Here is a 17,415-nt window from a genome sequence, read left to right as displayed (position 1 = left end):
CTCCTACATGTAAATATTCCCTCTTTATCACCATTCACTCTACCATTCAAAATGAACAAATTGTTATTTTTACAAATATCAAGTAAAGCGTTCCCATAAGTGTTTTTCGATATATCTTTACTTTTTCTAAAACTTAACATATTTAACTCTTGTAAAGCATTTGAGTAATCATAGCATAAATCTGAATCACTAACTATATCATGTTTGCTATTTACAATATTTGAAAAATCAATATCAGAAGCAGTTCTGCTATTAAAATCTCCGACAAGCATAATGTATTTATAGTTAACAGAAAGTTTCAACAACTCTTGCTCTAGTTCGTTTAATGAATCGGTTATTTTGTACAGCGAATTTTCAGGAGGGATGTACACGTTCCCAATCACCAAGTCTTCATCAGTCTGTAGGAAATTTGCAGATATCTTAGCCCATAGAACTAGGCTACTCTTAGTCTCAATGATATGAATATATTTAGACATTTCATTTTTATACCCAAAAGCTATGCCACCTGATTTTACTCTGGAGTGTGACTTTCGATTTTTAAATTTAAAAGTATATTCTGGTATGTTAATATTATCAAAATTATCAGTTTTTGTTTCAGTCAAACATATAATATCATGGTCACTTATCAATTTGATAAATTCAGGATACTGCGATTTTCTCACTACACCGCAACAGTTTAGGTTTAACATTTTAATGTCTTTCAGTAAAGCATCGGTAACAACTGACTCTCTATGGGGTTGCTAATAGTGTTTTGGCGTCGTTGTACGTTTGCGTTTTTGTACAGGGTTTTTATCTGGAGTATGCGACATTTTTGTGTGAGTCTGTGTGTTCGTAGCTATATCGTCTTCAACATTGCGTTCTTCATTATATATTACCCCATCGACATACAAGATGTCCCTCACTAACTTGACCTGGCAACCTTCAGCTCGTTTTTTCTTCATGATCGGGTAAAGACTCTTTCTAGCCTGCTCAATTTCGTCCGGGAATTGTTGGTTGACTCCGAACGATTTACCTTTCAGGCGGTAGGTGTTAGATAGTACCCTTGCAAGATCTTTATAGAAGATAAATCTGGCTACGATTGGTCGCGGGCGGCCTCTTTTTCCTGCGCGAGCTCCACTGCCGAAGCGGTGAACATTTCCCAGTTCTATCCAATCTGAAATATGCAATTCTTTGCGTATAAAGTCTTTCACTACCTGTTCTGTATTTTCGTGCTCCGTCTCTTGTATTCCTGTGAATACCAAGTTATTTTTCATCGATCTGCATTGCAAATCGATTACTTTGTTGCGAAGTTCTTCATGTTCCTCTTGCGCATCACTTAAAGCTGATTTAATTTCTGATCTCAATTCGGTTGTTCGGTCGTCTAAGTCGTTAGCTACTCTACTAACAGAAGATCTTATTTGTTTTACATCTTTTACATTGTTGTCATGTTTTACTTTAAAGTCGTCCATAAAATCACTTATACTCTGTAAATTAGTATTCACTTCTTTATTGTTAACATGTAAATTCTTTAATTGTTTATCTAGATTTCCATGTTGTGTTCTAATTTGTGATATTTCGGACTCACTTTTTTCGCATCTTACATTTATTTTTTGAACTTTTGATTCAACTTCGTTAACTTTTGTTTTTAACTCGCTAAAATTTTTAGCTAAGGTATTTAATGTTCTGTTCATTTGGGTGACTTGTGTCATTCCCGTTTCAATAGAAGTAAGTCTGCCATTCATGTTTATTAGCAGTTGATAGACGTTTTGTAATGTAATGTCCTGGCTAGGATCTCCGTAAAGAACATCCCTACTTTCGGTTAATACTGTAGATGTCTCCGTTTGGCTTGACTCCATATTTTAACCCACTCGTATAGAGCCTCAATATATAAATCGTAGTTTTAATTACTGTTCACTTGGAATACAATACACCCCAGGGTACAGGTGATAAACAAATAAATAAATATGTCTCTCGGGATTCTACTTATTGTTGATACTGGATTTCAAAAATAAATAAATCAGCAAAAGAACCAGCGTCTTTACCATATTAATAACGGGCGAAAGGTCCCAACATACCAATCAAACACTTGAAAGTTCTAATTTCCAAAATTATCCATTTCATAATCAAATAAGATGACTTATCTTAGGAGCGAAAAAATCAACACCTCCATTCATACATTCGTAGTCTCTCTGAAATCTGAAAACGTAAGAAGTATTATGAACAAGTACAATACCCGTTTCAACAAAGACGAGTAAGTATTTAACATCTTGTACAATCCGAAGGAAAATTTTACTTAATCTAGTTCCATAGCATTGTATTGTAAATCGTTTTAAATCATCACAATTAAGAAAAATACATGTTCGAACAAATGATTTCCTTAAATTATTGTTATATAAAAAAAAACTTATTTTAGATCGGAAATACTACAGATTGCGAGTGGAAGATATTACTTTAAACCACTAGGTTACTAATAATAGTATGTTTCATATTGAACTACATACTACTTACTGTAATACATTACCAAGTATTTATCACACAGTTATACAGAAAATAATAACTCAATCGTTTTGACAGGCAAATAAGTACTTAAATAAAGGCATAGTTTATCTGTACATGACTCATGTACATTTTGTTAGTTTGAAAAGATAACCGATTCAAAGTATGATAACAAAAGGAGCTTTTCCTGGAAGACGTGTGGTGTGCTTTACATTCATTGTCAACTAATCATCGTTCCATATCGACCTAGGTATATACTTACCAATAGTTTAACTACGCACCCTTTTATGTGTTTGGATCAGCCAGTACTTACATATGTTATTAATAAAAAGCAAAAATAAAGTAAGTGAATTTTACGAAAGTAGTTTTATACAGCATATAGAACATTTTATCTTGATTAATTGTCTGAATATCTTATATAAATCAGATAATAAAATTTCTGACTTTACATAAGAAGATAATTAATCAAGAGTTTAAAGGATATGACAATATAGAGAAATACATGTAGCTACATATATATTCATATACTTTTTGTACTAATTTTAAATAACTATCGAATGATAAGAAATATTTCTGGCTGTTCACAAATGAGCATTTTTCATTTTTCAATTTCATTTTTTTACATAAATAAGGCCGTTAGTTTTCTCATTTGAATTGTTTTACATTGTCTTATCGGAGCCTTTTATAGCTAACTATGCGGTATGGGCGTTGCTCATTGTTGAAGGCGGTACGGTGACCTATAGTTGTTAATGTTTGTGTCATTTTGGTCTTTTGTAGATAGTTGTCTCATTGGCAATCATACCACATCTTCTTTTTTATATTTACCAACTCTCGTATGCCTAGGAAATTACAGTATTAAAGGTTTAGAAATAAGATCCAGATGTAAACAAAATGTATGAAGTAATATGATATTTTATTGGTATAATTAGTATAATAGTTATATTAACATGTACACATGTTGTGTTAGGCTCTGATCCCGTCCATAACGCTATAATATGGTATTAGTTTTCTGTTTTGCTTTTTCCAATCATATTGTGTTGTAAAATGATGCCCTTTATGGGTTCTTGATTAGATTAATAAAATTATAATCTTATCTTATCTTATCTTATTCATGTTTTATATAATATTTATAGAATGGATAAAGAAGACAAAAGAAGATACTTTGTTGTTGGATCTGTCTACTTAGAGGTTGTTACTCCATTGTTTCAACACAAGTTAGAAGAAAACTTTAAATGCCTCAACTGTGGATGTCTAAAGGATTTCCTTGATGATAAGGCCGTGATCCATATTTTATTTCACCTACGCCACAGACATACACAGTGTTGTACAGATAGTGTTGACTGCACCAACCATAGATGTCTACCTCTAAGTCATCACCAATGGAAAAAACTGTATGCTGAAAATCTAGGACCTGGTATACACAACTGTTTTTGTAAGTACACAGCCAAGTCTGTAAAAGTAAAGCATCTTGATGTGAGTTTGTGTGGACTTATTCTGTTAAACTGCTGCAACTTGGGAAAACTGGAGCAAGATGCAGTTAATATCCTCCTAAGGAATAAAAATGACTATCTGAGTCATAACACAACATGTGGTATAACCAAGGATGAGTATGGCCCATTGATGGATGAGCTTAAGACCAATATCCTCCAACTTGACCAGACTAAAGAAGATGAACTGCTAAGGATACAGAAAAGACCACTGGATGATGCTCTGTGTAACAAATATGTTACATACCTTTTAGATAACCATGACATGTTGAAAAGGGTAAGTATTGTCAGTTTTAAACACCAATATAGTAGGTATTTAACATAAGTACGTAAACTGGGACTGAGGTTTGATCCCTTAATCTATTATTACCCGACCACAAGTCATATGCATTTCTCTTGTATGTTTGTGATTATTGTATGATTTATCTGCATGATTTTTTTCTAAATATTGGGAATAAGCTGCTGATGGAAGGATTAATTTAATCTCAGAATAGATATAGGAAGATTTGGTATAAGTGCAATGCGACAACTCTCAATCCGAGTAACTATTTATTAAAGTAAACCATTATAGGTCAAGGAACGGCCTCCAACACGGAACTTTGGCTCCCACCGAACAGCAAGCTATAAAGTGCCAAAAAATACCAGTGTAAAACTATTCAAATGTAAAAACCAACGGTCTAATCTATATAAAAACAAAAAACGAAAAACACTAATGAACCACATAAACAGACGACCACCACTTAACAGATTTCTGACTTAGGACAGGTGCAAAGAACATATATATGTTGTGTTGAAAACCCATATGTTGCCTTTTTTGTGTTTTCTGCTTTTTGGTAGGGTTGTTGTCTCTTTAACACCATCCCTATTTCCATTCTCAAACAAAAACATGCACCCAACAATAAATTCCATAGGTTCTGAAGACATTTGAAAATAGACTAAACGGAGTATTTCAAATGTATCAATCCATATGGTGTAAGTACCAAACTACTGAACAAGATGGCAGCCTTATAGTAAAAATCTGGCAACTGGATCAAAATCCCCAAATCATTTAGCCACTTATGCATCAAAATGCAACTTCTGAACTACAGTCATTTTAAAATGTCCCGTCATCTGACAAAAGACAGGCAATGCAAACCTAATGAAAACTTGATCAGCAAGTTTTCAAATACCATTCCAATACCCTACCAAATACAAATCAAACGTTCAGTAAAGTTAGATCTTCAAACACATCACCATCACCAAAACACAATTTTGTCTCGAATCCATCTGTGTCCTTTGTTAATTATGCACATATACCAAGGTGAGCGACACAAGCTCGTAAGAGCCTCAGGTTCTTTTTTTGACAAATATTTACATGAAAAATAAAGCATAACAGCTTTTTCAGATACAATATAGTTATCCTCATCATACTTGATGCTAGATGTGGACTCAGGATTCATAACTAATTCAAGTAATTCAACACTGATGAGAAGTATCAGGATTCACAATTTTGTATCGTGAACATTTACTTTCAGATTGAAAGTAAGATTGAATTAAATACTGAAATGCTAGAAACCGTGGTCATGCTCAACGATGAACTTCCTTCTTATTTAGAGGTAACTTATATATGAAGGTCATACATATTTAAATCTCACTAACATTTATCATTGCCTCAAATGATTAGTTAAATACATAATACAAACCAAATATAATTGAGTTGCCATTAAAAATGTAGTTGTTACTTTTAAACTAACATAACCAAAAACTGTTATCATGTAAACTACGTGAGGGTTTCAACATCAACATTCATAATAACGTGCTATGAAATAGATGTACAGTGTGGTAATGCTGATATAAATCGCGAACCCATTATCATTGACTTAACAAATTTGAAATCCTTTACACTGAGTTCAGTTGTGAAAAAGAATCAATGTTTTGGTCCGAGAACACAATTAATTCGTAGTGCATTTCTTTTAGAACATAAATGAAAATAAAAAAAATCCCACCTGCGCTTTCTCAAAGAAACTTTTACAGTGTGTTGTACTACTTTTGGGACAAATTATATCAAATTTATAGAAAACTTCATCGCCTCTAACTCAAAATATGGACAATTTTATGTTTAGGGCGTCTTGAAATCTTTTGACAGTGAAGTGCTCATTTTCAACCTTTTTCAGCTGGACCAAATCACTACTTTCCTTTAAAATTCTGGACTCAAATTTTTTTACAGTGTAATTTCATCCCCCTTCTTGCAATTTGAGGCATTGAACATGGAGAAATAAATTTGGAAGGGGTATAAAAATTAATGGCAAGTAACCCACTGTCAACACTAGGGACTATATTTGTACGACAATGGTGGTCTCGGACCTTTTGTTTATTTAAATGCAACATCCATTGCAACGTTCATTTTGATTGGGTACTATGTACCGTTACTAATTTTCATGGCAACAATTCACAATTGATGCTATGCAAATGTACGCACAAGCGCAGACTTTTTTTTTACAGTTTTATTAGAATGGAGAAAACAGTATTGTATTTAAAGCTATGATGGCATCAATTGGTGATTGGATGGTCTCAAATACCCGTTTACTGACCCCGATAACGCCTTACCAGTAAACTCAATTAACGACTATCAAATCACCAATTGATGCCGCCTGAACTTATAATACAATACAGTTATTTCCTAAATACTACTGCTCTTAGACGTATCACCGGGTCTGTACTGACATCAGCTAATGGATTTATACTTGAAACATGATTTGCTTACTCCTCTTGAACACCGGATATCACCCCCGGTTTTTGGTAGGGTTGGTGTGACTCAGATTTTTATGCCGTGCTTTGTGTTTTCTTTTTTTTTTGTCTTTTAGACATTTTTCATTTTTTGCCACTTCATTGTATGTTTGTTTTCGACTAATGAGTTTGTATGTTCCATTGGTATCTACTCTTTTATAACATACTTATATCAATCAGCAGTAATGCAGTTAAAATCTCCGCTATTTGTCACTTGTTTTGTACTTATATTCATCAAGAAAGATACCAATCTGGCTAAATATATATTTTTATGCTAGAAAACTGTTAAAATCAGAAGCATTTCCATATTTGAACAAAACCATTTTGCAATGTAAAATTCAAATTTCAGGTTAATATGAATATAAAAGAATCTTTTAAAGTAAATAGTGAAACATGTAATACTGTTTCTTCGTTTCCTCGCAACATTAAACCATATTCATATCATAAAGCTTCTGGAGATATAATTTATAAACTGGATGATGATACTCAGTAGATTTTTGGTCATCGGTGGTCTTCAACTTTGTACTTTTTAAAAGCTTTTTTGCTTTCTTTGCTATGTTGATCTTGACGTCGCAGGTAGGTCTAATGTAGACGACGTACGCGTAGTGTGTATTAGATTGTTGGATTGGTACCTTTGATAAAAATAAGCATGTCGAAATGTCCTATTGTAATGTTTATTTGTGTATTTCTCTGTCCGTAATGTTCTTGTATTTATTTGTACTGTAGACATGTCATATAATGCTATTATTTTAGTATTATATCTAACAATATCATAAAGGTGGGAGGTTTAGCAGGTTCAGCCCACCATTTTTTTTAATGTCAGCATGAATTTCTCAGTACGGTAGACTTAGCAATATTTTTACTCCTCTGACAGCCCTTGTGGTTCTGAAGCGCAATGAAATCTGTTATTTCTACATTTTCTACTTTCTTACAGGAATGTATGCAGACTCAAACATGCAAACAATGTGGCGAAAAGATTGGTGATCAAGGTACGTACCTCAAATTTACGGTCTTTCTAACTATTTTGATCTGAGCGACACTGATAAGTCTTATGTAGACGAAACCCGCGTCTGGCGTATTAGATTATAAGCCTGGAACCTTTGATAACTATTATATATGTTTACCATAAAATACCGTATAGCGGGTTATTTTCGCGGGGTGCAAATTTTCGCTTATTTTCGCGGACAGAACTTAATCGCCAAAATTAATTCCGCCAAATTAAAAGTGTACATACAAAGGTATTAATAAAAAAATTTAATCCGCCAAAATAATAACCGCCAAAATATTTCGTACACCTTGTTCAATGAAAATCGCGAAATTTTACACCCGCGAAAATAACCCGCTATACGGTATACCACGTACGTTCAATGGACGATAATTATACATTTTAATATATAAAATAAAAACGTTAAAACAAGTCATTATATGTTTTAGGGATAGGGAAGCCTATTTTTACACGCCCTTATCAGATCGACCTTAAATCAGTAGTTTGTAATGGCCTGTCTGCATATGTATCCGATATAGTAATGATGAATGATGGGAGACTGGTAATATGTTTACCTTACCAATGCACACTGCAGATTTGTAACGACGATGGATCAAAGGAAGACAGGATACATATAAATGGTAACCCATGTCATATTACAGTAGTTAACAACGTTTCAGTTGCTGTTACTATGCATTATAGTAAGAGTATAGAGATCGTTGACATAGACAATAAAACCAAACTCAAGTCAATTTTAGTACCTGGAATGTGTTGGTTAAGAGGTATTACAACTATAAACAATAAGTTAGTTGTAGGTGGAGACTACACAGTACATATTGTAGATTATCAGACAGGTGAGGTGGTACAAAGAATAAAAACTGAATGTGATCCTTACAAACTACATTGTACTGGTGAAAGAATATTCTACTGTGATGACTACCTAAAAAACAACACAAAACTGCACTATTACCGTTATACAGATGACAGCCATCACACCATGTCATTTGAATCACCACCCATTAGTGTAACTACACTAAACGACGGCAGTGTGTATGTGTTGTTAAAGGATGGATCAATTGACCATGTGCCATCTGATGGTAAACAGTATAACACTGTTACAACAAATGGACTTCAAAAATTGAAACGTCTTGTTCTGTACAAATCCAATCAAGGGAAACTTGTCACGTTAAGGGATAGTCCGGAATGTTTAATGTCTTCTATGCGAAAGCATTCTTTTCTTAACATTTCTTTTTTGAATGAAAACATAGTTTCTTTAGTTCGATGAATAGATGGATCATTGATTAAAATAAAAATATCTAGATTATCAGCACAATAAACCGGAAAGAAATACTATAACGCGTACGTCTATACAAATGACAACTCAAAATGTTAATTTTCCCCTTTTTTTCATTTGCTTTCTAAAATAGCAACTTTTGTAAACATGAAACTACGCAAATAACAAAATTTAAGGTTATATGGATAATTTTGAATGATTCATAAAGGCATCAACATAAACATTTTTTATCACCATAATGTCAAATCCTTAGTTTTTGTTCGATTCTTGATTTGTTTCTTGCTGACCGATTTACATTATTTAACATTGGTAAACCACTGTCTTTAACTTAAACGAAATTAATAAATTAAAAACAGCTAATTGCAATCTTATAATATGCTGTATAGGTATTTACAGAATCTGTATACGCAAGCCAACGCATGAGTATTTTTGCATATTTATCACTGTTTATGTTCATGAAATTGAATTACATGTGTGTATCCCATCTGTAGAGAAGAGCATTGTGTTTTATACGGATATTTTCTATAAAATTGAATATCTTCTTAACAAATAATGATTATATTTTGAAACGTTTAATATTTATATAATATTTGTAGATTATCGAGTCTTAAAAAAATAAACATAACTCACTTTAAAATTATGGTTACAATATTTCTACTGAATATGAAAACGAGAGAAAAACTACCGTTACGGTAGTAAAACAAAGTTTAGTTTGATTAACAATGACACAAAATGCATCATAAGTTGATGGAATCATCACATGTTTTTTTATAATTCAAACGAATGAACAATTTTTTCCCAAAAAGGTAATTTCATTTAAATGAATCAAATGGTTCTGAAAGTTTTTTTGTGTTATCATAATCACAAACTCGGAAGTAAAGAAATCGTCACAAGAAAAACATATTTGGATCGCGAACGGTCATGTACCGCTATTTGAAGATCATAAAAAGGGTCGTGAAAGATCTGATGCCTCGAAGACGTTCAAATTATTCTTCAATTATATGAAAATTTATATTTTTTATTAGTATAGGCTAAAATAGATTTGCATGACTAACACAGGTCTCTTTTGTTGAAGAATAGGGCTATATTCGTAAAATGCCATTATGTCTTATTATCTAATTATCTTATAATAGTTCTTATGTGATTAGCATATTAGGGAATACGTTGATATGATTGGTCGAGTTTACCTCTGGTAGGTGTTAACGTTGTTTATTTTTCGATAGACGACGTTGCCTGAACTTTTTTCGTAACAAATGGAAACAAGATGGAGGCGATTAAAACACCGATGTTAAAAAGAAATAAATTTTCACTGTATGTTAATCGTTAAATAAAACAATATTCACAAATAATTATCAAAGGTACAAGGAGTTTTTGCAGTTTGTTTTTTATCACAGAATAAATTTCATTGAATACACGAGTACATATTTTTTTCGAAAACCAACACATATGTTCATGCGCTAGGGCTATTCAATGACATAATTATAGAATATTCGTGTGACAGAGGTAAGTTACACGATTGTGGAAAAATCATTCTCTTTCTTCTAAAATTTCAAAGAACTATACGGATTAAACGCCTTTTTAAAGGAATTAATTGGACCAAGTCACTGACAAACATATCATAAAAGTCCTAATTTGTTTGTGAGTGAATCGTTCGAGTTTATACACCAATGAATTCCTTTAAAAGGGCGTTAAATCCTATAATATCAGCAATATCAGTCTATTTGTCCGTCCTTCATAAGTTTTATTTTCTTATACAAATTAAAGATTGTTTTATTTTGTACTTCTAGTTTTCATTGCTCATTTTTACGCCCATTATATATATAAAGCGGAGATCATCATTAAGCATTTCAAAGTATTAAAACTTTCAGACCTAGACTGTGCCTTATTTCATGGACCAAGGTTTATTTTTGTATCAGGGATTCGTTTTTCTACAGGGGAACTTTGATGTAAGTTATGAATGTAAGGTGTACATTTTCGACTAAAAAGGCTTCAACTAAATTGGCCTCATTATTATGCATCCCTGGTCAATGTTTATTTTATGTACTCGGGTCTTTATTTTATACCTCTATGCCTTAGGGATACTGTATTTGGTTTGTGGTGTACATGTCTGTTTGCATGTTTCATATAAGACGTTGTCCTCTTTTTCATGGTGCATTTGTCTTTGTAAAGTTTTTATAGTTTTGTCAGTTTATCAGATACTCAAATCAATAGGGCAACTGTATTTAATATATTGAAGGATAATAAGAAGACTATGTCTGGCTGTCGTTCAAGATTCATATACTTTCGATCTTATGTTCCGAATTCCGAAACATAACTTTTATATTTGTCAGATTGTAAGGTATCGATAGCATAATAACCACTATAGTTGGTGTACGGATGTTTGTGCCGGTCTGTATGACATGTTTCATCTGACCTTGACCTATATTTATTGAATATTGATAATCTTAAGCCAATGAGACAGTTCTCTTTCCACAAGAGACCAAAATAACACAGATATAAGAAGCTATAGGTCACCGTACGGCCTACAACAATGAACAAATATATACAGTATAATCAGCTCTAAATTACCGCGAAATAATACATGTAAATCAATTCAAAGAGAAAACTAACGGCCTAGCTTATCTACAAAAGATTTCAGGCTCCTGACTTGTGACAGGTGCATGCACACTGAATGTGGCGGGCTAAACATCTTAGCGGGATCCCAAACCTCCCCTAACATGGGACAGTGGTGTAACAGTTCCACATAAGAACTAACCATTGCATTGATAAGTCTGGTCACGCATTTTCTTTCACGATAAAAATGAGGCGTTACCTGATCTTTAACGATGACGTTTGATGAACATCAACCAACTTCAAGGTTTTTATGAACAAATGAACGGTTTCAATGGAAGAGCATACTTTTAGTTTACTGCTCTATCGGTCACACCAAAGAATAAGTGTCAGATGCATAATGATATATGGAAATGAGACAATTAATGTACTTAAAGGAAAAAAGCCTGTTTAAATGAATCCCATATATATGTATCGTCCCTTTTGTGTTTTCTTATAAAGCACTGCATATTCTCTTTATCTTATTGCACAGTTATGTTAAGAAACATGAATCCTTTTGACACATATTTTTATTTTTCTCGCATTTGTTCCGCGTGTAGAAAATTCACCAACTTTTCACATATTTTTATGTAAAATTCACATTTGATTTAAATCACGATCCATTTGCAGAGCTTGACAGCCGATTTATATTCTTTCACGGTCAATTTTCTCGATAAACAGAATTGACATATGAAACTACATTTACAACCGGAAACTATCATTTAAAGATGCTTGTTGTCTACTGTTATAAGTACGTTTTCCACTCATGATTGAATACGTGACCGTCGTCAAAGGAACAAGGACTATAAATTTTAGTACTGCAGACGCGCGTTTCGTCTACATAAGACTCATCAGTGACGCTCATATCAAAATATTTATAAAACCAAACAAGTAAAAGTTGAAGAGCATTGAGGATCCAAAATTCCAAAAAAATGAGCCAAATACGGCTAAGGTGATGCCTTTTTATTATTTCATTCTAAAGTATCAATCTATGTTTTCCAAACGCCTATTTCGAACAGTTAAAAAAGAAACCATATTTCATTCAACATCATAAGTCGAATGTAAGCTTCCAAGCCATGACACAAAACAGGATAAAAAACCAAAAGAAAAACCACAATTCCCAATCCACAGCATATATAATGGTTTCTATCCTAGTTCTGCATACAATTTCGATTTTGAGGAGTTCACTCTGATCTCCATTATAATATTTCCTATTTTTACTTTGACACACTCTGTGGGGATTCATTTCCCGAGGGTATCACCAGCCCAGTAGTCAGCACTTCTTGTGCTGACATAAATTGTCATTAATATAAAATTGAGAATGGTAATGGGGAATGTGTCAAAGAGACAACAACCCGACCAAATAAAAAAACAACAGCAGAAGGTCACAAACAGGTCTTCAATGTAGCGAGAAATTACCGCACCCGGAGGCGTCCTTCAGCTGGCCCCTAAACAAATATATACTAGTTCAGTGATAATGAACGCCATACTAATTTCCAAATTGTACACAAGAAACTAAAATTAAAATAATACAAGACTAACAAAGGCCAGAGGCTCCTGACTTGGGACAGGCGCAAAAATGCGGCGGGGTTAAACATGTTTGTGAGATCTCAACCCTCCCCCTATACCTCTGACCAATGTAGAAAAATAAACGCATAACAATACGCACATTAAAATTCAGTTCAAGAGAAGTCCGAGTCTGATGTCAGAAGATGTAACCAAAGAAAATAAACAAAATGACAATAATACATAAATAACAACAGACTACTAGCAGTTAACTGACATGCCAGCTCCAGACTTCAATTAAACTGATTGAAAGATTATGATTTCATCATATGAACATCAGGCACAATCCATCCCGTTAGGGGTTTAGTATCATACCATCATAACATATATGAGAAGAACATAACCCGTGTCATACCAACAACTGTTTTTAGAATAAATGTCTTTAGTTCCGACGCAAAGACCTTATCAGTGACTCAATATTAATGCCAAACTATGCAATCTTTAATGACTTGACAACAGTATCGTAATTATATCCCTTCTTAATCAGTCTATTTTAACGTTTTGGTAGTTTATGAGGTGAATACTGACACCTTTGTGCTTTATAAAGAATATTTCCATAAAAAAATTGGATGTGAAATACCTGAACGTATAAAAAGTCTGCATGTTGAGCTATATTTACGAATGATGTTGAGTCTTGTGTGGACAAGGCGCGTTTTTTGGCGTATTGAATTTTAAACCTGATGCTTTTTGTTATCTATTAATCATGTTTTTCTGTGTCTAATATGTTCTCCTATTTATTTGTATTGTAGTCCTGTAATATTATGTTGTCATTTCAATGTTATATTTAACTTTGCCATTAAAGTGCAAGGTTTGGCATGCCTTAAAAACCAGGTTCAACCCACCACTATTATTCCCCTTTAAAAGTGTCCTGTACCAAGTCAGGAAGATGGTCATTGTTATAATATTGTTCGTTTCTCTTTGTGTTGCATTTTTACGTTGAGTCGTTTGTGTTTTCTCTTATTTTTGAGATATTGAAATAAGACGTGGCACGGTACTTGTCTATCCCAAATTCATGTATTTGGTTTTCATGTTACATTTGTTATTCTCGTGGTGTTTTGTCTGATGATTGGTCTGTTTCTGTGTGTGTTGCGTTTCGGTGTTGTGTCGTTGTTCTCCTCTTATATTTAATGTGTTTCGCTCGGTTTTGGTTTGTTACCCCGATTTTGTTTTTGTCCATGGATTTATGAGTTTTGAACAGCGGTATACTACTGTTGCCTTTACTTATACCGATGATAAAATTTAGTAAATGTTTTGACTAGTTTGTGATATCGAAAACCCTGGTGTAATAATTTTTCAGTAATACATAAATTTCTCTCGTTAAAATCTAAAACATTGTTACAAACACGAGCGAATCGTACAAGTTGAGATATATAAACACCGTAAGATGGTGACATGCTATGGTTATATTTATAAATGTAATATTTACAATTTTTTTAATTTTTTGAAGTACTAAGGCTTTTCTACCTCAGGCTAGATAACCTTAGCTATATTTGGCAAAACATTTAGGAATTTGGTCCTCAATGATCTTTAACTTTGTACTTTATTTGGCCTTTTTAACTTTTTTGGATTTGAGCGTCACTGATCAGTCTTTTGTAGACGAAACGCGCGTCTTGCGGATATAATAAAGTTTGTCCTGGTATCTATGATGTGTTTCTTAATTATTCAAATTAACTGAATGGTAAGTACTATGATTCGGAACAATATCTGCAAACCTTTATACTTATCTCAAACAGGTCGATTATAAGAGAAGCATAGATACCAAATACTTCAAAAGATGAATGAAACGTCCAGTAAAACAGAATGCTATTATTATGACATTATGATTGTGTTAAAATCATTTGTTTATGCAACAATTAAAATTGACAGAATCACTAATTTACATAAAAGAGATAGGAAAAGACACAACTGACACCGGCATCGTAAAACCAAAAGACAAACAGCCAAATACAAGCAACAGTATACGGAACAAAAAACAGAAACTAAAGACTTAACAAATGAAAATATGTTAACAAGCACAAGGAGTGAAATCAGGTACGTAGACAGGATAGGTGGTCCCTGATATGCATGCTCCCTTGTCACCATCTTACGGTGTTATACATCTCAACTTGTACGATTCGCTCGTGTATGTAACAATATTTTAGAATTTTACGAGAGAAATTTATGTATTACTGCAAAATTATTACACCAGGGTTTTCGATATGATAAACTAGTCAAAACATTTACTAAATTTTATCATCGGTATAAGGACATCATTCGTAAATATAGCTCAACATGCAGACTTCTTATACGTACAGGTATTTCACCTCCATTTTTTTTTATGGAAAAATTCTTTATACAGCACAAAAATGTCAGTATTCACCTCATAAACTAACAAAACGTTTAAATAGACTTATCAAGAAAGGGACATAGTTACGATAATGTTGTCAGGTCATTAAAGATTGTTTATTTTGGCGTAAATATTGATTCACTTATAGGGTCTTTGCATCGGGAACTTAACACATTTATTCAAAAACCAGTTGTTGGCATGACACGGGTTATGTTCTTCTCATATATGTTATGATGGTACGATACTAAACCCGTAACGGAAAGAATTGTGCCTGATATTCATATGATGAAATCATAATCTTTCAATCAGTTTAACTGAAGTCTGGAGCTGGCATGTCAGTGAACTGCTCGTAGTCTGTTATTATTGTCATTTTGTTTATTTTCTTTGGTTACATCTTCTGACATCAGACTCGGATTTCTCTTGAATTGAATTTTAAATGTGCGTATTGTTATGCATTTACTTTTCTTCATTGGCTAGAGATATAGGGGGAGGGTTGAGATCTCATAAACATGTTTAACCCCGCCGCATTTTTGCGCCTGTCCCAAGTCAGGAGCCTCTGGCCTTTGTTAGTCTTGTAATTTTTTAATTTTAGTTTCTTGTGTTCAATTTGGAAATTAGTATGGCGTTCATTATCACTGAACTAGTATATATTTTTTTAGGGGCCAGATGAAGGACGCCTCCGGGTGCGGGAATTTCTCGCTACATTGAAGACCTATTGGTGACCTTCTGCTGTTATTTTTTATATGGTCGGGTTGTTGTCTCTTTGACACATTCCCCAGTTCCATTCTCAATTTTATTCATCCGACATACGATTCTCAAGTCAGTCAAAATTTCTAATATATATCGTAATTGTCATCGTTAAACTTATGCGGTGGCGATTTCTGTCATTCTTCCTCATAACCCTGTTAGTGTAGTGTTTGTGTATAAAGGAGGACACCCATGCGAATACATACAATTTAGCGCCAACAAACATGAGTGTAACGTATCAGTTTATTCAACTGAGATAGGTCAACGTCATACGATGAAGCATTTAAATCTCTTTAAAAGCAAAATTGAATTCAAATTTGCACACACTCATAAATGTTTATTTTATTAAGGTGCGAATCTATAGGTCTTTGTTACTGTGTTGATTTCAACAGACCAAACATCGGTACATTTATAGTTTTAGGATTGCAGTCTTACCATATTCCAGGATTAAAAATAAGTAAAAAAAAATCATCAATATGCGTCACGTCTGAAAATATAAATTAAGGTGTTGAAAAATGCCCTGATTTATATCTCTTACATAAGACTAGAATTATGTACAGAAGTAAATGGAGACGTGCTAAATGTCTATCAAAGTCGGAGTTTAAAGAAAACTAAATAGTATCATTACGACAAGAAAGTACACAAAAAAACAACGACAAAAACATCTTTAAATATGCACATGCAAAAGTAAAGACCGAGCAGTAAGAAAAAAGTAAAATTACAGAAATACTGAAAATTGAGACAAATGCAAATAAAAAAGTCCTTACTCAAATAGGAAAATCAAATCTCATACACATCAAACGGATGGATAACAACTGTCATATTCCTGACTTGGTACAGGCATTTTCTTATGTAAACGATGGTGGATCAAACCTGGTTTTATATATATTAACATGTCAGTCCTCTGACAGTCGCATCAAATTCCATTATATGTACAACGATATTTGAACAAAATAAACTGAAAAATAGGTAACAAATGTTAGAAATTGGGATACAGCAGTCAATATAGAGTAATAATCTCAATCACTATCAAAAAAAAATAATTGCAACTTAGTCCCACGTTAAGGTATATAGACAAAGCACATTAGCATTCTTTAAAGACAATATTGCAAAATTTACAATTGCACAATAACACAATGACGGGATGTAAAAGTACAAGGCCACGACATAGTATCAGAGA

The 17,415-nt window shown here is 33.2% G+C and overlaps 2 protein-coding genes across 2 annotated transcripts; both read left to right on the top strand.

Moving 5' to 3' along the window:
- The first annotated feature begins 2,715 nt into the window (after positions 1-2,715).
- LOC134696965 (uncharacterized) lies at positions 2,716-7,221 on the top strand. The gene is made up of 4 exons (XM_063558933.1): positions 2,716-2,817; positions 3,609-4,239; positions 5,477-5,557; positions 7,078-7,221. Exons 2-4 carry the CDS (start codon positions 3,610-3,612, stop codon positions 7,219-7,221), a joined length of 855 nt encoding a protein of 284 aa, XP_063415003.1. The 5' UTR covers positions 2,716-2,817; position 3,609.
- A 214-nt stretch (positions 7,222-7,435) lies between these two features.
- On the top strand, positions 7,436-10,173 carry LOC134696765 (uncharacterized). Its single transcript, XM_063558701.1, has 2 exons — positions 7,436-7,717; positions 8,163-10,173. The coding sequence occupies exons 1-2, from the start codon at positions 7,624-7,626 to the stop codon at positions 8,996-8,998; spliced, it is 930 nt and encodes a 309-aa protein (XP_063414771.1). The 5' UTR covers positions 7,436-7,623; the 3' UTR covers positions 8,999-10,173.
- Positions 10,174-17,415: the final 7,242 nt, after the last annotated feature.

The sequence above is a fragment of the Mytilus trossulus genome, chromosome 14, assembly GCF_036588685.1.
Source record: "Mytilus trossulus isolate FHL-02 chromosome 14, PNRI_Mtr1.1.1.hap1, whole genome shotgun sequence".
Classification (NCBI taxonomy): Eukaryota; Metazoa; Mollusca; class Bivalvia; order Mytilida; family Mytilidae; genus Mytilus; species Mytilus trossulus.
Note: the sequence above shows the minus strand (reverse complement) of the source record. Positions and strands in the feature narration are given on the sequence as shown.